Source organism: Schistocerca nitens, unplaced genomic scaffold (genome assembly GCF_023898315.1).
Source record: "Schistocerca nitens isolate TAMUIC-IGC-003100 unplaced genomic scaffold, iqSchNite1.1 HiC_scaffold_465, whole genome shotgun sequence".
Taxonomy (NCBI): Eukaryota; Metazoa; Arthropoda; class Insecta; order Orthoptera; family Acrididae; genus Schistocerca; species Schistocerca nitens.
This window is the reverse complement of record NW_026045998.1, coordinates 327,377-352,710: the sequence shown is the minus strand read 5'-3', so window position 1 is coordinate 352,710 and position 25,334 is coordinate 327,377. Positions and strand designations below refer to the sequence as shown.

General features: G+C 40.3%; 2 protein-coding genes across 2 annotated transcripts in view; both read right to left on the bottom strand.

The window, feature by feature from the left end:
• Positions 1-20,937, bottom strand: part of LOC126232158 (zinc finger protein 418-like) — a 116,267-nt gene extending 95,330 nt beyond the window's left edge. Inside the window, exon 1 of the mRNA XM_049942464.1 lies at positions 20,768-20,937. Within this exon, the coding sequence (XP_049798421.1) occupies positions 20,768-20,791 (24 nt within the window). The 5' untranslated portion in view covers positions 20,792-20,937. The remainder of the gene's footprint in view (positions 1-20,767) is intronic.
• The window catches only part of LOC126232157 (zinc finger protein with KRAB and SCAN domains 3-like), a 394,238-nt gene that overhangs the window by 218,898 nt on the left and 150,006 nt on the right, over positions 1-25,334 (bottom strand). The window lies entirely within an intron of this gene.

Sequence of the window (25,334 nt, the reverse complement as noted above, 5' to 3'; positions counted from 1 at the left end):
GAGTAGTCCCCGCCTGGAGATCCGAATGGGAGACTATTTTACCTCCGGAATATTTTACCCAAGAGGACGCCATCATCATTTAATCATACAGTAGAGCTGCATGTCCTCGGGAAAAATTACGGCTGTAGTTTCCCCTCGCTTTCAGCCGTTCGCAGTACCAGCACAGCAAGGCCGTTTTGGTTAATGTTACAAGGCCAGATCAGTCAATCATCCAGACTGTTGCCCCTGCAACTACTGAAAAGGCTGCTGCCCCTCTTCAGCAAAAAAAATAAAAAACGGGAATCCTGTAGACCACTGTTAAAAAATTTAAAAATGCTATCTATCCCCTCACTTTACATATATGGGATGGTGGTGTTCCTATATAAAAATCAACATACACTAGACACTTTCCTTTTTGACCACATCTACAGCACTCGCCACAGAGACAACTCCAAACTTCCAACACATCGTTTAAAACTTTATGCCCAAACGCCAGAGTATATGGGGTTAAAAATTTTCAATAAAATAAAAGGCAGTAATATATTTAAAATGGAGATTGGTTCACTCAAAAGATTGCTCTTTACTCTTCCGGTGGAAAAGTGTTATTATTCTGTCGACGAATTCGTTGAGGACGGCTTCACAGTCTGAACACAGGGATTGTGTTACACGTATTATTTTATGTACACGTGTAGCTGTAACTTAGAAAAGTAAAATATAATGTAAACTTGGGACAGTTTGGTTGTCGTGCCTATCTGCGTCTCAACATTTCCACTGTATGGTGAGTAACAACTTTCCTTTTCACAGTATTGCTACATTCCATCCTGTATTTTCCACTGTGATTTAGAATCAATTTATTTGGTACTAGTCATGAACTCATATGTGTTGCAATTAATTATCTCATACACTGACTATGTTGCACTCAGCATCCTTCACTACCAAGCTAGTGCCGTCAGCAAAGCGATTAGATGGTATAAAGAAACAGCACTGACCCCCAAGGCACACCCTACTTCACTGTACCCTCATCAGACTCCACGTCATTGCTGTGGAGGAGGACATTTTGCTGTCAGTTCTTAAAGTATGAGAGGAGTGACTCCTTGTATTCCATAATGGTCCATCTTTTGTAGAAATGTTCTGTGATAAAGGCATACACCTTGGTTAAACCAAAGATGCCTCACTGAGAAAAGACAATACAGCATTTTCGGGTTGTTAAACTACTTCTGAAACCAAACTATATGTTTGACAGCAAATTATGCGAACTGAAATGAACAATTCTCTGATATACTCTCTTTTCAGCAACTTTTGCAAGCACTGAAGGCATAGGAGTAGGTCTAAAATTGTCTACATTGTCCCTACCATCATTCAAGATGCTGACCATTCCCAAAGGCAAAATTAACAAATTTGACTAAGTGCTGGGCACATGCAGCATGGCACATTAGTATCATACTCCATTGTCTACATGTACATCTACATACATATTCCACAAGTCACTGTACGGTACGTGACAGAGGGTACCGTGTACGACAATAGTCATTTCTTTCTTATTCCACTTGCAGGTAGAGTAAGGGAATAATGACTCCTTATGAGCCCTAGTTTCTCATATCTTATCTTCACGATCCCTATGCGAGATGTACGCTGGTGGTAACAGGATTGTCCTGCAGTCTGCCTAAAATGCTGGTTCCCTAAACTTTCTCAGTAGTGTTCATCAAAATGAATGTCTCCAGGGAAACGGCTCTTGAGTTACCGAGCATGCTGATCAAACCTACTGGTGACAAATCTAGCAGATTGTGGCTGACTTGCTTCAATGTTTTTTTTTCCATTCTGACCTGCTGTGTATCCCAAACACTTGAGCAGTACTCAAGAATAGGTTGCATTAGCATCCTATATGCGGTCTGTAATATTATTGGGTTTCCGATGCTCTGTTTATGGAATATTTGTCATAAAAGAGAAGAACAGCCATTGAGCTGTAGTTGGTAAAATGTTACATTTTTGTAACGTACGTCTACACTAAGACGTCTGTCCAGCAGAAACTACTTCAAATGCACACTATGATCTGCTGGGCACCGATATTTAAATCATTGCTGCAACGCTCGATCCTAATAAGATGTGAAATGTACGAATGATGAAAATTTGTATACATAGTTATGTTTAGTTCTAGAGACTCAATTACCTTTTACTGTTTGGTCCCCGACATGTTAAGAAGCGCTGTGTAGTATCCCCACGAGTTATATTTTATTTTGAGTACTGAAAAATGTAAATCATTGAACAGACGCTTCAAAAAACGTGTGACATAATGAAATACTCACGCACGTGCCAGTACATTTAATTTTAAGAACTATTGGACAGACAAGAGAAGACATTGTTGAACATCGTGATGTAAGTTTCATGTTTCTCGAATATTTGTACCTCTTTAAGAATATGTTGATGTCATAATGAAATCTTCTTCTTTCTATTCTTTTCTTTAAATAACCTCAGTGGCTTTCCGATGTATGTAAGCTACATTACAGGTCAGCTCTTTATAGTGGCATCTTGATTGTTTTCGGGAGGTGACTAATGTGTCCAACCCCAGACTTGATAACCAATACCAAAAATCCACTTTCGTGCATTCATTTCCTTTTTTAATATTCAGTTAGGTCCCTTAGGTATTTCCATCAGAGATTCAAATTGCGTGAAGGCAATCCGGATTAAATGTCAGGTTCAAACCACCTTCGCGTAATTGAGCTGTATTCCTCCTGAACACAATCGAGACCCGACATGACGCAGATCGTCTGCTTTTTCTCTCTCTCCGACCCATACCAAAATCAGTAAAACAATTGCCGTGAGTATGGAATCTAGTGTAAATTGTATTCTTGAGATTATCAGCAATATATAATATTTCATCATCATCACGTATAAATGCCACACATATATAAAAAATGCAATTTATACTAGAGGCTCCTTTGCAGATGAACTATACTTTCCTGAAATTCTGCCAATAAAACGAAGTTGAGCTTCTGCCTAACCTACCATAATCCGCACAGGATTGTTCCATTCCATATTGCTTCAAAATGTTCTGCCAACACATTTAAACCACTTGACAGTGTCAAGCAGGACTCTAGTAATACTGTATCCAAACATCACTGGTTTGTTCTTCCCACTCATACACATTAACTTACATTTTTCTACATTAAGAGCCAGCTGCCATTCATTGCACCAACTAGAAATTTTGTGTAGGTCATCTCGTATCAATCTAGAGTCACTTATCTTCGACACCTCGTATCCGATGAGAGTCTTGAACAATTTAATTATTCACTCAGTCTCCCCCATGTCAGTACCACTGAAATGTACTTCAGATAGCAGCCTTGGGAAGCCATTTTCTAACAGATTTATGTGGTTACCTGTAGAAACTTAAGTTTTTATTTAATTCACATGCTTTATTCAGAGATTGTTAAACAAGTAAACAAAAAATACGTTTACTGTGTAATTACTTAAGCTGTTTACCAGACACTCCCAATATGACTGACCATTTGGTTTTAATTTTATCCTGAGAACTGGTTATTGTATCTGCATACTGCTACCACATGCTTTTTGCCTTCCTGATGACATCTTTATGCACCTACAGTACTTCTTGAATTGGACTACTGCATCTCGATTTTTACTATCACTAGTGTTGTTCTCCATTATATCTTTGTCTCCTCAGTCAGCCACCCAGGTTACTTGTTAGTGCCTGTACCCTGTTCTAAACGTTCTAATGGAAAGCAAGTTTGAAAGAGTGTGAGATATTTGTGGGAGAAAGCATTATATATATTTTCTGTGTTACCTGCACAATAAACTTACCACCATTCATCTTCTTTAATAAGGCTTAAAACACGTTCTGTTGCCATTGGATTAACAGTTGTAAATAGCTTGTAATTATATGAACCATGAAAGAGTATAAAAATTCCTTTTAGTGTTAAAACTTGTGGATTATGGTCTGAAGCCCTTTTATGAACAGAGTTCCCCTCTAGCAAGGAAGAATTCATGAAAATATTGTCTATAGTTGTCCTTCTGTTGCCCTGCTCTGTGGATGGAAAGAATACATTCTGTATCAAATGTGAATTTAGGAGATCTTCCAACATTCTTTTCCTTGCATAACCACTTACAAAATTAACGCTGAAGTAGCCACATTCATTAATTTTTGGTACTTTCTATAAAGTGAAACTGGAACTCTCTCTGGCTTAAACAGAAATGTCCTGAAACTACAGCTACAGGATCTATAGACAACTATAACCAAAAGTGTAGTTTTACTATATTCAACTACTTCTGCATAATATTCAATGAATTGTTGACTGCAGTGTTTGATACGTCAATAAATTCAAATGGAATACAATTTTTCATGTGCACGGCCTCTCCCCCCATGCTGCCAAGTGCTCCTTGAAAAATAGCTAATGAATCCCCTGGTATGGAAAGCCTCTGAATTGAAACCTCCTGGCAGATTAAAACTGTGTGCCGGACCGAGACTCGAACTCGGGACCTTTGCCTTTTGCGGGCAAGTGCTCTACCAACTGAGCTAGTAACCCGAGCACGACTCACGCCGCGTCCTCACAGCTTTACTTTTGCCAGTACCTCGTCTCCTAGCTTCCAAACTTTACAGAAGCTCTCCTGCATACCTTGCAGAACTAGCACTCCTGAAAGAAAGGATATTGCGGAGACACGGCTTAGCCACAGCTTTGGGGATGTTTCCAGAATTTGATTTTCACTCTGCAGCTGAGTGTGCCCGAGAAAGGCAGAGGTCCCGAGTTCGAGTCTCGGTCCGGCACACAGTTTTAATCTGCCAGGAAGTTTCGTATCAGCGCACACTCCGCTGCAGAGTGAAAATCTCATTCAGCCTCTGAATTGTCGAATTGTTTAATCAAAGTCATCAAGCAGTTCACTAACTTCACCTCTACTACATCCTATATTTTGGTGGAATATGCTAATTTCTTCATTACTTGGATACCCGGCCTTTTTTGAAGGTGGCCCCTTTGCAAGAGTTTTCCCTTAAACAGGGATGCCTATAGCTGAGTTCAGTCTACAAAAGGGCAGCTCTAATACAAACTGCTGCAGGAATTGTACAGTGAGTGATCTCCCCCGCCCCATAGTGTCACCTGTAAACTCTGCCCACCCCCACTTGAGGTGCAGGCTGTGCCTTGTGAGGCAGGCTCAGCTGGCTCATATCAAAATAGGAAAAAATAAAGTCTAGTGTCTATCTATGCAGCGTTTCAGCATAATTTATTTCCAATATCTGCTGGCCAACTTCTATAGCAGTTTGCAACTATAACTTATTTGCAAACCATCAGTACCAGCAGACTTAATTTTGATGTGACTGTGACACTGAAAACATTAATACGAGCTGTTACTTCTTTTTCTGTTATAACGTCACCTACTGTTTGCCACTGTAGATGACCTTTCTCAGACGTACGATTTCCGCGATTTCCCTAAATCGCTCCGGGCAAATGTCGGGACGGTTCCTCGGAAAGGGCACGGCCGATTTCCTTCCCCGAAGAACTCGACCCTCAGATCGGTTTCTCTCCTCGTGGCGTTCCACACTCTTTGGCGATAAGAGTCGGGCAGAGCTCCTCCACTACTACGGCCGTCTCGGCACGTGGTTTCAGGCGTCGCCCTAAACGGATTCCAGCTGCCATCGTCAGGTGCCGGGGGTGGCGTCTCTGTGACACCCGTGCAGAGGACGGCCTCTGCTCGAGGCACTGCAGTCGGCTTCACGGAGGGCCGGGTGCCCCCTGACGTCACACTCCGATCCCATCCACTTCGGGTGTCACATCACCTGCTGCGAACGATTCTCCAATTCTGCGTGAGCGAGAGCAAATATTCTCAGTGGCTGTACCGGAAGTTCCTCTATCGCTTAATACACCACAGTCGGGGAGTCGTGTCGACTGTTGCCGAGCGCCGTAAACACTGTGACTGGAGCCGACGCGTGAGGTCGACACGGAGACAGCACCGGGATTGCCGTACAGTTTGACACGGAATGTGTCCACACCCGAATCACTTCAGGCTGTACACTACCACTGCAACGTGTCACCTGAACCGTGCAGCAGTGCTGTGTCATCCGCAGAGGACGCCTCGTACGTGTGGGAGTGGATCACCGTCAGAGTCCACTACGGGCCTCAGTCTATTCGAGGCTAGCCGAGCTGTGCTTAGTCTCATTCATTCTTTTATTTTCATGTTTCATAGATCCTTGATAGAATATAAAACGTGTCAGATTATTACAGTAATAACCATATCTGAAATGGTAATGAGGCTCACAAAATAAATCATATATACACAGATGCATGAGGTTCAAGTGTCACAGGTTATAGCAGTAATAATGATTACACAAAAAATTATGAGTCTTCTATTCTAATACATATAAAAAGCATTGTCATCATTTAATATGGCAGTGATACATAATCGGTTCTTATAGGAATGCTTAAAATTAAATACATTGTACTAATTGTTACACACTTTCCAAGAATTCCTGTAAAGAATAGAAAGAACTATTTAAAAGATAAAGTTTCAGCTGGCTTTTTAATTTAGTAATATCACTAATGGGAGATTTAACATAAAATGAAAGTTTTTTGTATACTCTTATGCTTGAATAATGTACACTTTTGTTCACCATGCTCAGATTTTTTATATCTTTGTGAAGATCGTGTTTACTTTTTGTATCATGACCATGATATTCACTGTTTCTTTAAACACATTATTGAAAAAAATGTAGGTGAGGATACTGAGCTGTTTGAATAAGTTCCTGCAAGAGCATCTGGGGTTGTTTGTTCACGACTGGTTATCCCAAAATATGATGCCAAATCTGATAGACGAATGGAAATATCCTAGGTATGCAGCTTTAATTGTTTCCAAGTCACAAACAGTTCTCTATGTGTGCTGCTACAGCTCTTTGTGTACGTAATTGTTTCCTGCTGAATGTTACTTAGATACTGTTTTCATGAAATAAAGTTAAACTTCAGTCTACTGCTCATGCCATACTTACACCTAGTTACAACACCAATGATATGGGCCAAGTTTCGGTTCACACAAATTTTCAAAAATTTGTAAAAACCTTTATTGCATTACATATTGTTTTTTCAAAACTGTACATTATAGCTTTACAACTAAATTACAGAAGCAAAGTAAATATTATTTACAGAGTTCTTTAATAACAATTCATGGATGGAACTGAATTTCACTTTTAACAGAAAACAGCAGTTCCTCACAAGTATGGAAACCTGCAGCAGACGAGCCTCAATAAAAATATTTTGCAAAATTTGTGATTAAAAGTAGAAATCCATTTTCATCACAAAAATTAGTGCCAACAATAAGAAACAGAAGTTGACATCCTGAAGCTAAATGCCACATATGAAGAATGTACATTATTCCAAAACAAAAATATGAGAACATGCTGAAAAATGCATAGTGACAATGAAAAAAAGAAAAAGGAAATAAACAACAGTTAACTGAATCAACTGATGAGATGATCTGTGTGACATAAATAAGGAGACTGTAAGTGAGCTGCACTAAATTACAATAGCACTAAAGTAATGCTGTATATGGTACATACACTCATGTAATAGCAACTGTGGCAGTAAAAAAGTCTAAAATTCGTTTTGCTACTCCACTAAACTTAAAAGTATTGTACCTGCCCATTTATTCGTCCACTCATTTACATGTAATACAAACTAAACAGTAAGAAAGTTGATACCACATGAAAACTTTAATTACATCCTTTAACTAAAATCTGACAAATCTGTGTTGTATGGACTTCTACTGGCATAGGTTTTTCGTCACTGAAATGTACATTTAAATCTTCAGCAAAAATATGCAGCCTGACAGAGAGAAAAATCTTATGAACCGGACTGAAAGGGCAGTTCACGCATTCAACAGCACTAAGAAATTTTCATTCAATGCATATTTGAATTATGCTTTAACAGTTCATATTTCTGAAAGAGCTCTTCATTGTGACACACAATGGTAAAAGCACACTAAGTAGGATGCAGAAGCACACTTTCCTTACAGCTCAAGTTCGCTCACAGGGATGGGTCACTGGAAGTGATTTAATGTGTGTGACTGACTTACAAACACTTGTAAGATTATACACAATCCGACATGCTAAATAATACAGTTCTGGTTTGCAGATAACATTGACATTTACAGGATCTGATATTCAGGGTACGAACCCAGACATAGCATCCTGATTGTTTCATTAAAATAATGTGCCAGTTGGATGACCGTGGTATATGTCAGTGCTGGGCAATAACTTACGGAAAAAAAACATTCAGCACAGTTTGCTCACGATGCACCGGCTAGCACATAATGAAACGACCATTTAGAACAGAGTTCCACAAATAATTGTAGAGCAGTTGTAGTTGAAATCTCAAGTTCAGTTTGTATTAGCTTCCACCGCTTCTTCCCACTCGACGGTGGAACCATTTTAGCCTTTACATCAGACGAATTCGCAATTGCGAATAATGACTACTGTCAGCTGTAGAATGGAATGATGGCAATGAAAATTTGTGCCAGACTGGCACTTTAACCCGAACTTCCCGCACATAACGGACGTGTGAGTACAGATCGTAGACGGACGGTCGACGACGTACGGAAGTTCGGGTCCGGCCGCGAGTCGTGCACGGATAGCCAAACGATGAGGCGACCACTCGTGGGAAGTCCGGGTTCGAGTCCCGGACCTGAACAAATTTTCATTGTCGCCATTACATTCTGCAGTTGATGGCAGTCATTATTTGCAATTACAAATTCATCTGATGTATTTCATAAAGGCTGTAGTCACCACAGTGCATTGTCGTCAGAATAACACAGGCAGTGCAGTATCATATTTCAGCATTTGTCTCAGCTAAAGTGCTCTCACAGTGTCAGGAATTCATTCGTCGCATGCCTATTACGGTCAAGTCATTAATGACACTCGTAGCCAACCGAATGACAGGATACGGTACCTGATGAGAATTACTGAATCTAATTTCTTCTGACCAAAGATACGCATTAACTACATTTGTTTTCTGTATGATACAGGAAATTTGAAACTTTTTTTGTCTAAAATAAGACATATTTTTGTAATTGTTTGGTTTTTTTTGAATATCCAACCAGCTTAAAACAGTAGTTTTTGAAGGTCTTTTTCCTTCAATTGCAAAGAGAGCACCCCTGAGGGTTCTTTCTCTTCCAAGCAAATCACCCCCACCCGCACTACCTCATTAACCTCCCCTAGGGACAGGGAAAGTGATTTCATTCCCCTACCCCGTACGAGCAGGGGAGGGCTCAGTGGCACAATCTGCCACTCTTCAGCCGAGTGACATTACAGTTAAAAAAGAGGAAACTATACACAGAAAAGGGGCTAGAAAGGGGGACATAAAAACATAACAAGTGGAGGCGATGGGGGGAAAATATACACTGACACGAAGATGTTCATTGTGGGACAGTTATAAAAGTCGACATAGAGTTAAAAACACAGTTGGCGATTCACGGAGCACATAAAGTACATTGCAGTCGCGCGCACAAGTTTAAAAGTTGGCCACAGTATAAAAACACTCCAAAATGGGGGAGACACTTAAAAAACCACTGTAAGGGAGAGAGCGCACACGACGAAGAATAAAAACTGCCGAGATGTACCTGCTGAGGAGAAGGAGTTTTGAGAGGAGGTGAAAAGAGGGGAGAGGAAGGTGCAATGGGGAGGGGGGAGGAGTGGGGGTGAAATGAAAAGGGGGTGGGGGCGCCCTGAGGGGCAGGAGAAGGGTGGGGTGGGAGATGGAGAGGGAGGGCAAGTCAGCAGGGAGTACGGACACACAGGAGGGGTGCACTGCAAAGGGGGGGGGGGGTTCAGGTCAGCACTCTGTGCAGGCCAGACCATTACAGGGATGCTATTGTCGTGCAACCACTCTGCCACAGGCCGTTGTAATGGTACTTGAATTATGTAACCATTATGGTACCTCACCTGAACCTCTCGATACCAGTAATTTTCTACTGTATTTCTGTTAACTACTTAACATATTTCTGAGACAACATTCAGATTTCGTTTCACTTTTGATACATCGATATGTTTATATTGCAATGATATTATTCTTATGTGTATTCTTTCTTTTGTCACTATGATCTTTGACGTACTTTTAACTCTGATTTTTGGGTGCGTAAGTGATTGTTAGTTGGTTGTTAACTTGTTAGAGAGTCGGACCTTGAGAAAGTAAAGTCGTGGACGTCATGTTGGAAAGGCGAATATTGTCGTCCGCTTATAAAATGTGAACTTTAACAGTGACTGTGAGGAAGATGTTTTCCAGTATGTTTTGTATTGTGAAGCGATGTTAGTGTGTCACGTGATATTGCAATAAAAGCAATTAAAAGGAAGTGGAACTTAATTTCGGAGTGCTGATTATTTTTTTACATCACCATTGTCCAGCAAAAGTGTACTCTTCAAGAACGGTTTGTGAAGAACATCTACAAAACTTTTGAATATAGCACTATAAAACCTAGGCCTCTTTGCATCCGAGCTTGGAATCGTAACCACCTAGATTTTCAATGATTGAGCCACGATTTTACGACGAGACCGGCTTGGGAAACACAAAAAGATGAGTGCCTAGTTTTTTGATTATTACATGAAATGACTTTATTAACTGTGCTCTAATGACACCTGCCACATAATAGGACTGCTGTTGCCCAAAAATGCAATATTTAGCAGTGTGAGCAACACCACAATCATTAAACTTTGACCTTTGTTGTGGTAGGGTTGTTAGACCGTGCAATATGAACAGGTGCTCGATCGTGTTGAAAGACGCAATCGCCATCCCCGAATTGCTCTTCGACAGTGGGAAGCGAGAAGGTGCTTAAAACATCAATGTAGGCCTCTGCTGTGATACAGCCACACAATACGAGGGGTGCAAGTCGCCTCTACGGAAAACACGACCACACTGTAGCACCACCTCCTCCGAGTTTTACTGTCGGCACTACACACGCTGGCAGATGACTTTCACCGGGCATTCGCCGTACCCACACCCTGCTATCGGATCGCCACATTGTGCATCGCGATTTGTCACTCCACGCAACATTTTTCCACTGTTCAATCGTCCAATGTTTACGCTCCTTACACCGAGCGAGGCGTCGTTTGGCATTTACAGGCGTGATGTGTGGCTTACGAACAACTGCTCGACCTTGAAATCCAAGTTTCCTCACCTCCCATCTAACTGTCATAGTACTTGCAGTGAATTCTAGATGAGGTCGGCCTGTACGCGTTCGTGCTGTACGTGTCCCTTCACGTTTCCACTTCACTGTCACATCAGAAGCAGTGGACCTGGGGATGTTTAGGAGTGTGGAAATATCGCGTACAGTCGTATGACACAAGTGACACCCAATCACCTGACCACATTCGAAGTCTGTGAGTTCCGCAGAGCGCCCCATTCTGCTCTCTTATAGATGTGTAATGACTACTGAGGTCGCTGATATGGAGTACCTGGCAGTAGGTGGCAGCACAATGCACCTAATATGAAAAACGTATATTTTTGGCGGTGTCTGGATACTTTTTATCACATAGTGTAGGTAGGACTAGGTTATGTTGTTACACAGGAAACCTAAACCTAATGAAAATTAAACTTGTATAAAGATACATTACCTAAAAGATGTTAGTTGTGTCATGTAAAATTAAACTTTTCAGTTAGTTTGCAGCTAAAAGCTGAGTGTTACAATGTTTGTATATAGCTACAGTACCTAATTCATAGGTCTCTGAGCTTCTTGCACTGTATGTAGTTATGAGTAGCATGCACTCAGTTCTATTGATATTGCATATATTTTATATATATAGCAAAACGAGGATACGAGGATAATGAAATGTGGTTGAATTAAATTAGGTGATGCTGCCGGAACTAGATTAAGAAATGAGACAGTTGAAGTAGTAAAGGAGTTTTGCTATTTGGTGAGCAAAATAACTGATGATGGTTGAAGTAGAGAGGATATAAAATGCAGACTGGCAATGGCAAGGAAAGTGTTTATGAAGAAGAGAAATTTGTTAACATCGAGTATAGATTTAAGTGTCAGGAAGTCGTTTCTGAAAGTATTTGTATGGAGTGTAGCCATGTATGGAAGTGAAACGTGGACGATAAATAGTTTGGACAAGAAGACAATAGAAGCTTTCGAAATGTGGTGATACAGAAGAATGCTGAAGATTAGATGGGTAGATCAGATAACTAATGAGGTACTGAATAGAATTGGGGAGAACAGGAGTTTGTGGCACAACTTGACAAGAAGAAGGGACCGGTTGGCAGGACATGTTCTGAGGCATCAAGGGATCACCAATTTAGTATTTGAGGGCAGCGTGGAGGGTAAAAATCGTAGAGGGAGACCAAGAGATGAATACACTAAGCAGATTCAGAACGATGTAGGTTGGAGTAGGCACTGGGAGATGATGAAGCTTGCACAGGATAGAGTAGCATGGAGAGCTGCATCAAACCAGTCTCTGGACTGAAGACCACAACAACAACATATTTTATATTATAATATATTGTTATAATGTATAGTTTTGAAGTTTTTATATTGCTTAAATAAGGAAGTTTGTAGATAAATTGACTGATAGTACTGTTTCTGTTTACCAGAATGACTTCACTCCAGACCAGTTTGAAACCAACAGAGCTGGTGGAGTGGTAAAACGCAAACCAAATGCTGTGCCAACCATTTTTGGTGATCACAAGCCACCAGTGGTACATAAAGGTCCTGCTGAGAGGAAAACTGTTGGCCTACTAGAGAAACGTACTGGAATGTAACTGGAAAATAAGGTTCCCTGCTTCAACAGATTTCTACATGCGGTAAGCTGTCACTTGCTGCTGAATTATCACACTTTGAAAATCTTGTGTGACTGCTAACAGTTCACATTTATTGTTTTCATCAGTAGGACACACAGAGTTTCCCTTCAGAGCACTATTCTTGCAAACAGTCGGCTTACTTGTAACGTAGAAGTTGTCGTAGGATCTACTTTGTCAATTGAGTACAATAAGCATATACTTTTAAAAGGTGTTCTAAACATTTAGCTTAGAGTTTCTTCTTTAGAAATCATATATCATACTCCCATTCTAACAATCAGTTGTGTACAGAAGCAGACTCAAACATTTCATTTATAACAGCTGTATATTTTTCAAACTGACATGTCCAGGGTCTGTTGACGGTGGGAACAAAATACTTTGTCACACGGTAATTTAGCGAATGGGACCACATCTCTGAAATCCTCTGCTATACCCTCAGGACAGGACAGATAGTTTAATTTGTGGAAAGGGGCCAAAATGAATGGCTGTCAGTTTGCACTCAAACATAGTACTTTATTCATTTGACAAACATTACAAGAGTAAAGAAAACATTAAAAACAAACCAAGCCAAACATTTATTTTAGAACTTAATTCCTGACTAAATGCACCATTCAATCCCCTCAGGGGAAAGCTAATTTAAAACTAACTGAAGGCCAATAACTTAAAACCCAAAACAGGAATTTGAATTTAAAAGGCAGAAGGCCTTATCTTACAGCATTTCTTAAAATCAGGCTGAATGCCCAAACAATGTCACGCCTTAAGGGCAAACAACTTTAACTTAAAATGGGCTGGGAGCCATACGGAAACAAACAACAAGGACAAATAAGAAAAGACAGTACATCGAACAGCACTCGGAAGTTTCCAAGGGCTAGCATGGAATTCAAACACTAACACTCGCTTAGGTGAGGCAGGCAGTCGGCCCAACAACTCTCAAACTGACGGCAACCCAACCGACAGACAGTCAATGGACCAAGTGTTGGGATAACTTACACTCCACCCGACCAGCACACGACGAGGAGTTCAGTGGAACAACGCCGAAGGTATCGGCGCCCACAACGAATTACACATTCAGCTGTCAAACTACACGCCGTGCTGGACAGCCACGACACGACGAGGAAAATGCACTGCCCGAATTTACGTCTACGGCCAGGGCAGGTAACCGGAACGTTAACGGGCACAATGCAGAAGATTCCGATAGTGCACTTCGATTCAAAATAATCGAGTTAAGTTAAACTCCACAGAAGGATGGGCTAGAATTTTGCCAACTCGAAAACTGTTGCTCACGCAAATGGTCCAACAGCCCACAATGAAATTCAAGCGACACAAGGTGAACAGTTGGGGCTGGCTGGTAAATTAAGTAAAGACTCAACTTTCGTGTCCGGGATCGGTGAGCCACGGACCTCGTGGGAGTTGGAGCAGCCCCCCACACTGTGGACACCGCCAGCGGCCCCGGCCGAACCACGCGCCACGGAGACTTCCTCGATGCTCCACGCCAACCGACCGATTCCCGCACGTGGCCCAGTCGGAAACTGTAAGCGCGGGGCCAAAGATATTACGAGGGTGCGAATATCGGTACACGCTGCTGCTGCCACTTTGCGGAGAGAGGGGATAACACCACAATCTCAATAACGGCGGGAGACTAATGACAGAATAGCGACCGAGGTTTAATGCAAAGCATAACACGAGCCAGAAACGGCTCAATCTCTTACACACACAGTTCACTTGTATTGGTATCTGATGGAAATAAAAACCAATGTCTTTTCTCATACCTTTCAGCTACATCGTTTCTACTGCTTGCCATTGGACACTGTGTATACCGTATTCTAATTTGCAGTTAAACATTATACCTATCTGAGAAAATAGATACTTTGATTTGTTACCACAGCTGCTTGAAGTTTACTTCAAAGCCTGTGGCTTTCCCGTACCATTTATGTTTTTAAAACTCTGCATACAGAGCTTTGGATTTGTTGGCAATATGTGGTACAACAGGTGCTAATACGTCTAATGTTGCGGTTAGGTTTGGTCGTGATTATTTAATCTTTTATTGTAAGTAATATTTATTTGCACTTAAAAATAACTCACACTACTACCCACATCGGTAAGTACCACTGGTCTCACAGCTCTTGTGATTCAAGTATTCGAGCCTCACGTGCTCCACTGCTATTGAAGTGTTGCACGGTGAAGCTGTGTTACATTCTATTGCAGTCAGATTTCTGTGGTGCCTAGCAAAGATCTTACAGATTTTTTGAAACACTATAGTAGTGTTTGTTGGGAATTAAATATAATTGGCCACCTACAATTTCAGTTTAGTATATGGCATTACTTTTCCCTTTCATAGTATTAAGAGCATACCTGGAATATTACCACTCAGATTGTCATGGATTTGCTTCTGTCCCTTGAAACTACGATTTTGGCATCTTATGAATCTTTCAATCACATACACAACCTACTGAGAATCAATCACTGGCAACTTATAACCATATTATAGTATTAAATACTTTTTTATTTTTGAAGATTGTAATTTTACAAATTTGTGTTCCAGAGGTTGGAGAGCCTTCAAATGTGCCCAATGACATCAGTCCTGCAAAGAACTTGGACACAACAGAAGATGAAGTCACCACCCTGAAGAACCTAGTACAACAGCTTCAGGCTGCAATTGAAGCTTTAAAGAGAAAACTCAACCTCTCTCAGAAAAGGGAGAGAGGAGTGTGTTCAGAAAAAGACAACCTCCTCGCCAGTGTGCACGGTTTATTTGGTGCAGAACAGTTTGCAGTGTGAACAAAGGGGGCACGTAAAGGTAGCAAATGGTCAGTGGAAACACTGCAGAGAGGACTAAATATTAGACTAGTTTGTGGTGGTATGGGGTACAAAGTCCTGCTGGAAAATAAATTTCCATTTCCTTCAGACAGAACCCTGAGAAGTTCACTACTGAATGTAAAATGTAGACCTGGTGTGCTGGAGGAGCTAATGAGTTCCTTGAAAGTCGAGCTTGCCCTCATGTTACCGGTGGAGAAACATCGTGCTCCCATTCGAATACGATTGAAGCAATTGCTGCTTCATTGGTAATGATATGACACACCTCCATCAAATCTTGCCTTTGCAACTACTATAGCTTCTCATGTATTAGTTTTTATGCTGGGTGGTACCACCTCAAGATGGAAACAAATCATAGGTTACCATTACCTCAGATGTTAGGTCACATAGTGCTTTGAGTCATTTTACCATTACACATGGCCATCTTTTTTCCAGTTCTCATGTCAAAGACATCATTATAAAAATTATTAGAGAATCTCGGGCACTCGAACAATGTTCACTGCATCGTGTCAGATACGGCTGGGCAAAATTGAGCTGAGTGGCGAGAATTTGGAATTGTTGTCGAAAGGTTTTCAAATTTAGTTTCTACCAGTATCCTTTTTTTTGAACTGTTGAATTGGAAGATCCCTGATATCTTGTGATATGGCATTAAAAAATTTTATGGACTTGTAACTATAAAAAACACAAAAGTGCTTCTTATACAAGTCCATCAAAATTTTTAATGCCATACCCCAACATATCAGGGATCTTCCAATTCAACAATTCAAAAAAAAAAAAAAAAAAAAAAGTAAAAGCATTTCTTCTTGAGCTCAGCATTTATGAAACTGATGAATTTTTAAGGGAGGCAAAGAATAGGCTATGACTACACTTTGTGATCAGTTTTCATGTGCTTCTATACATGAGTAACTCTGTAATTGGTTAAATTTACTATGCAATATCAATTTGTACCAGAAGTTTCTCTGTTTTGTATTTGTGTGAAGGTACCATAATTATTTGTGTAATATTTATATTGTGTAATATTTTTCTTGTTTTTGTAATTATTTGTGTAACATTTATACTGTGTACTATTGACTTTTGTAATGCCTCAGATGATCTCTGATTTCTCTACAACAATAAAAATCAATCAATGATAATAGGAAACTAATTTTCCTCGCAGATACACCACACATTTTGAAAAACATGAGGAACCACTTATTCAATGGGCAATGAGTCTTCCTTCGACAAAATGTTGTCAAGGAACGTGATCTGCCTCGCAATGAGGTACAAATAAATCGTGTAGAACAGTTGCTTGAGGTGGACAGTGGTTTAAGTCTTTAACTGGCACCACAACTGCGTGAGAAGCGTTTGATTCCAAACCATTACGAGAAAATGAAAGTTGGCTCGTCTACTGCCCTAATTAACAGCCAGACTGCAGCAGCCAGTGAGTATGGTGTCAAGACAGAGAAACTGCAGAAAAATACTTTAACCACAGCACGGTTTCTAAAGCATGTTCATAAGTGGTTGTGCCTCGTAACATACAGAGCTTTAAGTATGATTCCGAGTCGTTCTGATGAACAAACATGCGGCGAGGCTCTCTGTCATCTTAAGGACACTCTGTGTTTATTTCAAAACTTGAAAATTGGGCTGAAGGGTGCCTGGTGTAGTTTTGACAAAAATGGCTCTGAGCACTATGGGACTTAACTTCTGAGGTCATCAGTCACCTAGAACTACTTAAACCTAACTAACCTAAGGACATCACACACATCCGTGCCCGAGGCAGGATTCGAAACTGCGACCGTGGCGGTCCCGCAGTTCCAGACCCCAGCGCCTAGAACCGCTCGGCCACCCCGGCTGGTGTAGTTTTGACAGCTGGAGGTATTTTGGAGTCGCAGGACACATTCCTGAATGAGAAGAAATTTAAATTTCTGCTGACAAGTAGATTTATGCAAGATGGCTTAGAAAATCTGATTTCAATTGTCCGCTACAAACATCCAGTACCAACACCACGAGAATAGAAATCGGCACTGAGGGTTATTACTCTTTCTCAGTTCTTTAATACTGCCACTGATAATTATGGAAATGAAGGCAGTAGTTTCCAGGCAGAACTACTGGGGGAATCTGTAAGTGAAGATGGGGATGTGTGTGCTGAGGAAGTTGGTGAGCCACCCTGTAACATGGTGTGTGGTCACGCTGTCAGGCAGGTTATCAAGTGTCATGCACTTTGCAAATTTTGCGAGGGGCGCCTAATAGCGTGCAAAGAAAATCTCTGTACGTGTGTGAACGTGCTTTTACGTCTGAAGTCCTTCAGATACCTCACTTATTGAGCCATCAAGTGAGGTTTTTCAGTGTGTTGCAAAAGGCAGAGATGTGTTTGAGAAGCAACAAGAAGAAATTACTCTCAAGTGAATTGTTGCTCTCTGATGTAGCCACTGCCGTGCCTGCATCAGTGAAGGAGAAAGTAGTTTTCCCAGCCTGCCACAGTGTACAGGAGAAAATAATTCAGTTTCCTGGCAACAAGAATTCATCTGGTTCCAAGGGAGGGAAATAAAAGATATCAGGGTGTAGTGACACAAGGCAGTAGAAGCAGGCCATGACAAAGTTATTGCAGAAACTGTGATTTCCAAAATCACTCTTTAGTAAATGATTTGAAAAATTTACATCCAAACTTCATTTGGTTGCCATTTTCTCTTCAAGTGGTCTCATTTTTTGTTTAAATCACAGTGATTTTTATAAATTTTTGTTCCATGTTTCTTTCTAGGTATGGAGTGTTTTTATTAATTCGTATATTATTTGCAAGTAAACTATGTTGCTCTCCAGGTTTCAGATTGATGCATATAAAAATAAAAACTTCACCTTTCGACCTGTGTACATATTTGACTTCTGTGCTTTGCCACCAACTTTGTTTCTTCCGTGTGCTTCATTTATGTCGTTTATTTTTTTCTCTGGATTTTAATAGCTTTTTATACATACAATGTACCTATATTTTATATAATATTGTAGAGAGGAAAAAAGTATACATTCACTCAGTAAGAACATTAGCTTGTCCTCTATACTCTTTTCTAGTTCAGAATGAAATAGCACATATGCAAAATCTGCTGAAGAAGATTATTTTTTGAAGAATACTTGTTTCCAATCACGGTAAAAAGTAAATGTCATTACAAGTAAATGTCGTGCATATTTTGTATTGTAACTGCTATTTTTATTTATTATCAAAATTTAGCATTTTATGTTGAAGACCGGGAATATGTGAATGAAAATGCAGTCAACTGGGGTTACTTTGCCCCACTTTAGACCATTTTTTGAAAATACTGCCCACAAAATATGTTACTTGTTGCAACACATGTTGTAGTTACAGTTACTGAGCATTTCTGATAGTAAAATATAGACAAATTGACTGTCTGCTGTAATATTTTAATATTTATACTGATAAAGTTGCTCTGCTATTCTGGCTAAGTTTATGTCAGTCTTGGGCAACACATTATTTTACCTACATAAAATACTCTGGGTAATTTTAAGCCATTCCAAAAGTAAATCGGTGGTTAATAAGAAGCCTAAATAAATTGTTCTACTTCAGTAATGCAGGTTTACTTTGAAATTTAAAGATATTTATATAGATCTGTTATTAACAGTTTTTAGGCTAAGGGGTTGTAAATGTAAAAATAACACATTCGTTAAGGATATTTTTGATAACACGTGTTACAAATAATAGTGCACACATTGTCTTCAAAGTAGAACAACACTTTAAGTAATACCATATATTAAATACATTCCGTCAAACATTTTCAGATATTTAGCGTAGATGTTCACTGCTATTATGGACCACGCCCCTTTCTGTTAACAGGTATTGGGCGAGATTCAGCTTTTCTGTTAATACACTGTCTTTACAGTACAAGACTCCACCTTAGCTTTGAAGCCAAAACCTATTTCTTTTCCCCTTTCTTGATCCTGCAATTGCAACTTATTTTAAATGAGATATACTTGCATTAAATATCTGCTACAGTGACTTCTCCAGCTTACGATTTACCTTCATACAGTCTAATGACAAATCATTTATTTGGAAGCTACATTCAAAGATAAATGTAAATATAATGAACAAATCTATCAGCAAGCCTAGAACCATGTTCCCTTATTGGTAGTGACAGAAATGATGTTTATAAGTTCCCTGTGACCATGAGCATCAGACTGCTGTTTATATCTAATTCAGCTAATTTCATGCTACTGTCAGGAGCATCTCCAGGCTCAGTATTTCAATTTCAATGTCTGAACACTGCAGCTAGAGTTTTTATACATTTTCTTGGTTTTGGGTTTATCTTGGTCCCAATGGGAAAGATTGCAGGAACTCGACTTAACCATTCAGTTAATTTTAGTCATTTCTGTCCTTTTGTCTTCTTTTACATTTCTGTTACTTGTTTTCCAATCCATTTGAACAGCAAAGAAAAGTCAGAAGAGGTAATAGGATGGTTTAATAATAATTTAAAAACAAAATAGAAGTCTTAGAGACAAAATTGCCTCTGCTAGCAGATAAAACAAAAATAGTGAGTGGGACCGTACAAAGTTGTAATGACTGGTAAAAATATAACCTGACTGAGTGTAGATTATTGTTTAAACGTAGATTTAGGATGCTCACAGCAATAAATTGTACTTTCTTCAACACAATATAAAGTAAAAAAAAAAAAAAAATTTATGCAAGTACAACCTTACATTCAGTGAACATTAACGTTACTGGGAGACTATTATTTGTGGTGCAACGTTGCCGAAGATCTGTAGTATACTAATAAGAGTAGAGTTGTTACTGTTTCCTACAGCCAACTTTTAATCATAGGACTAGTTTTATTTGAACACATTTTAAACATATTGTATTCTCTGATACTTTCGTAATCATTCTCCTAATGACATGAAGGAAATGCAGAAAATATTTTGTGAGGCAGGCATGCGTAATATGCAATGCTTTATTTCGTATAACAAACGAGACATTGGGCGAATTTTCGTACTACGGAGTAGCAGGAACAAGAAGTAAGTTGATATAGAGCTTTAAATTAGTGATTGATTTTACCCTGCACTTGCGACCTAATATTGGTTCCCTTTTGTCCCGACTATTGGATAGGGCCAATTTAACGCTAATTACGAAAACAGGTGTTACAACTCGATACCGGATCACGAACTGCGAATTCTGCATTCGCTATTAATAAAGAATAGCAGGCAAAAAAAGCTGTTATGCTCACCACAACAAATGCTTTTCGACTCATTTAGCTTTAATTTGTTGAGATTTTTTGTTGCAAAATATCCGACATGTTCCGTTTGAAGCCACTGATCAGTTTTAGCACTGCATTAGAGAGCTAAGTGTACTTCTTTAATAAACACGGGCCACGGCTAAATACTCTGCAGCAGTCAATGTATCAGCAGGCGGCCATACTTTCCCTGCCTATACAGAGATTCATGCTCTGTAGCTCGCGCCTACCATCTGTCGGTGGCAGTCCGTACTACTCGAGTCCGGCTACTCTCCACTGCGCCCAGCTGCTGCTCTCTCGCGTCACTCTTGTACACTACGTGCAGCCGGATGGGTTCGAATCTCCTCCATACACCTCCTGCCGTCTTCTGCTTGCTTGGATTTCCAAAGTATCCATTTTGTTTCCCATTTCTCATTAGAGTTGTCCATTTTCTCTTTACTTTACTATATGATACACTTACTTCAATTCGTTTAAATTTCACAACTCATACACGTATCTTTAGGACTGTTACCAAAAGTACTCTGTGAATAATTTGTCACAGTTTACAATTGTCTTTATTTCTGTTTTCTTTAAGGGATTTCGATTCTGTATAATATGGCCTGCACTCACAATTACATTTCTGTTCATGTATTGTTGTAAAAATGTTATTTGTAGTGTTAATAAATAAATAAATTACAAAAAAAGCGCGACCTTCTGGCTCACAATTTTTGAAAGTCGCGATGGCGTTCACGCTAACCTGAAAAAAAAAAAAAAAAAAAAGGAAAGTGCTGAGCGCAACGAACAGTCTGACGCCCTAGGCGAACGAAAAAATTGTCATATCAATAATGGAGAGAGGGAAGACTAATCCCAACCCAGATAGTACCAAAGCAGATTTGTTGGCATTTAATTCGAGAGTTCCACTGGGTAAGACGAAACGTGGGAAGAATTTTTACGTGAGGCACCCTGCTTTGACTGACGTCATTGCGCTGTTTACATGTAGTCCACAGAAACCTGAAGTACAGTCGAAGGAAGAATCAAGTTGGAAAGTATGCTCGAAATTCGATACAAAAAACTAAGCCAAAAAAGTGTGTAACCAAGCACGTAGATCAACCGAGGAAGTTCCTGGATACACTGCTAAGTACGGGTAGCGAACGGAAAATTATGCGTACGGCAATTCCACTGCTGTAACTAATGTCACCCCATGCTGTGCTTTTGATGCACGGGGACCTCCATCACGCCAAAGTTTACATTATACTAACAGGCTCCGATTTCATTATCAGAGCCGTCCAAATATTTCATAAATTGGCGACGAGGAAAAGAGTGAACATTTTCGCGCCAGTTACCGTATCTAAGGCACACCTTACCAAGAAACTTTGTGGGTATGAAGTATATTGTTCACAGATAATAAAAATACGTGGGCGCTTATTGCTATTTTGTTAGCAAACTACAAACAAGCAAGTGATATACCTGCAAAAATGTATGTTAATTCCAATGTTTTCGTGTTACACTAGTCGATTCGAAGTAAAATATGCAGCGCTTCAATACTGTAGTGTTGTTCGGTGTTGCCAACAGATGTCAGCCAAAGACGCTGCCTCAGATAATGTGGTGATCCTTTCAGCCCCGTCTCTTATCGCCGTCTACGGTTCCTGATTGGCCGAAAACGAGTTATTGGCGGCGTACGGTTTTAGGTTCTTTTAAGCAGTCGCCGGCGGTTCCACGCGCATGCGCAGAGCTGAGGTGAAATTTACCGAATGCTATTCCTTGGCAAAATACGGACTGGCAGCACACGTTTTTTTTACCATTGTAGCTCCTCACATGGCTTTATATTGATACCCATAGAGGGGGATCCACTACGCGCCGGTCATACTGTGCCTTGTGTTCTTTTAATTGTCCCAGTGTGTGGTTTTTTGTGTGCGCTATTCTTTTACGGTTTTTATCTCCATTTTACAGTCGCCCCTGTTTTGTCTATTGTCATCCATGATGTTCCCCCTTTTTTATATCTATGTTCACCATCTTTTCTCCTTTGTTTTTTTAAATGTCTTCTATCGTTTGTTCTTGCCTTTCGGCTGAAGAGCAGCGCATATGCTGCTGCCAGCCCGCCCCGATGGGGAACTGAAATACAATGAAGGGGGGGAGGGGGGGGGGGACATAGCGTAGTCAGGTGAATTTCTGTCATGAAAATGATCTAAAAGTCGGTATTGTGCAGGTTTATTAACACGGCAGTAACTGGAACCGTTTATGACTACTTACAAGTCGCCATTTATCTTCGAAGATATCAATAATACTCTCATATGCCAACGTCTAGCCCCCTCCCTGCCAATCTGTCATAAATAACTTATTATTCTTAGATCTGATATACATGAGCAACTGCCTTATTACATTTTTAATTTTTGCTAGAAATTCGTAATCTTTCTTACTAGCTTTCTGTAGCGTTGCATAGACATGAACCTGATGGGAATTGCTACATAACAATACTGCACAGTAAGAATTAAAAAAAAAAAAAGCCTATGTTGAAGTCAGCGTACCCTGAGCAGTAGATTAGGCGATGGGTAGGAAGAAGAAACCCTTCATGTTCGGACACAGAATTAATAGTGTTCCGCTTGACACAGTCCTTTAAATATCTGGGCATAAGGCAGTATGGAATGGAACGAGCGTGTGTGAACTGTAGGTGGGAAGGCGAATCGACGACTTTGGTTAACTGTTGAGAAAATTTAAGCACCGGCACTCGAGGCTGACTGCCGAAAGATTCTAGTTCTGCCCACATACATTTCCCATAAGGAGCACGAGGATAAGATTAGAGACAATAGGGCTCCTACAGAGGCATATAGACAGCGGCTTTTCCTTCATTCCATTTGTGAGTGGGACAGGGAAGGACATGGCTAGTAGTGGTACAGGGTAACCCCCGCTACACACTCTACAGTAGCTTTCGGAGTATGTACATAACCGTAGATGTAGAGTCTTTGACAAGGCTGGCGGCAATAAAACACGGGAAGTGACGTTGTTCACAGGAGTTACCACATCCGGTAGAAGGCGTCGTGAGTATTATCTTTGAAGACGACATTTTTGGCGGGCAGAAAGATCTATCTTTGTTATTGTTCTCGTCAAGATATGTTGATGCAGCGTTGAACTGTAGTAGTAACACAGCAATAGGCTTTGTACTGAACCGATTTCTAAGAGACGAAAAGTGGAAAGCAAAATTGTTGGAGAGAGAATAAGAAATGTTACATACATTCACATTCTGGGAGGCACATACACTACTGGCCATTAAAATTGCTGCACCAAGAAGAAATGCAGATGATAAACGAGCATTCATTGGACAAATATATTATACTAGAACTGACATGTGATTACATTTTCTCCCATAGTGCTCAGAGCCATTTTTTGATTACATTTTCAAGCAATTTGGGTGCATACATCCTGAGAAATCAGTACGCAGAACAACCACCTCTAGCCGTAATAACAGCCTCGATACGCCTGGGCATTGAGTCAGACAGAGCTCGGATGCCGTGTACAGCTACAGCTGCCCGTGCAGCTTCAACAGTATATCACAGTTCATCGAGAGTAGTGACTGGCCTATTGTGACGAGCCAGGTGCTCGGTCGCCACTGAACAGATGTTTTCAATTGGTGAGAGACCTGGAGAATGTGCTGGCCAGGGCAGCAGTCGAACATTTTCTGTATCCAGAAAGGCCCGTAGCAACTTCCTTTCCAACTGGAAAAACAGGTTGCCCACAACTGCAATACTAAATGCTATACTATACAGAGTACTCACTGACACTTGAAGTGTTTGTTTCCATTTAGTGAAGTAAACAAATCGTATGACGAATGAGTCCATTTTGTAAATATTTATATTCTTCATATACAAGATATGCAGGATTTGGCATGGTTGTACAAACACAGTAAAACATTATTAAATTTTTACAATTCGTCTTTTGAAATACAGTTTTCTATTGATACTTTCATGCTACCTTATTTGTTGGATGTTACAGCATGTTTTAGGCAATTATTGGCGTTTACGCCATTAATTGTGATGCACCCTGTGTAGGCGTTGCCGATCGCAACGCCGTATTCCGCCAGTTTATACAGGGTGTCCGAAAAGTCTTTCCTTGATTGCATAAATTCAAAACTCAGGCTAGAAGAAAGATACAAATATGAAACTGGTGTCTAATTGTTTACAAACTATCAAAGTTTTTTTCCCCACATCAGTAAACTTCCACTTCCATTGTTGCCCAGTGACAGTACACGTCGACATGACTTTGCGGTCGCCTATCACGTATTGAGGACGATGATGGTTTTATCAGACGAATTGCCTTTTCCGACGAAGCGACCTTTTTTGTCAGTGGAGTAGTGAATCGCCATAATGTGCGCATTTGGGGTTCACAGCCCCCTGGCGAGGTCACGGAGTGCACCAGAGGCAGTCCAAAGGTGAATGTTTGGTGCGCACTATTGCACGATCGAATTATCGGGCCATTCTTCTTTGCTGAGGCTACCGTCACATCTGCAGTGTATCTGGACATGTTGCAGCTGTATGCTGTTCCTCAGCTGCCCGATGTCTTGTTTCAGCAAGACGGTGCACCGCCTCAT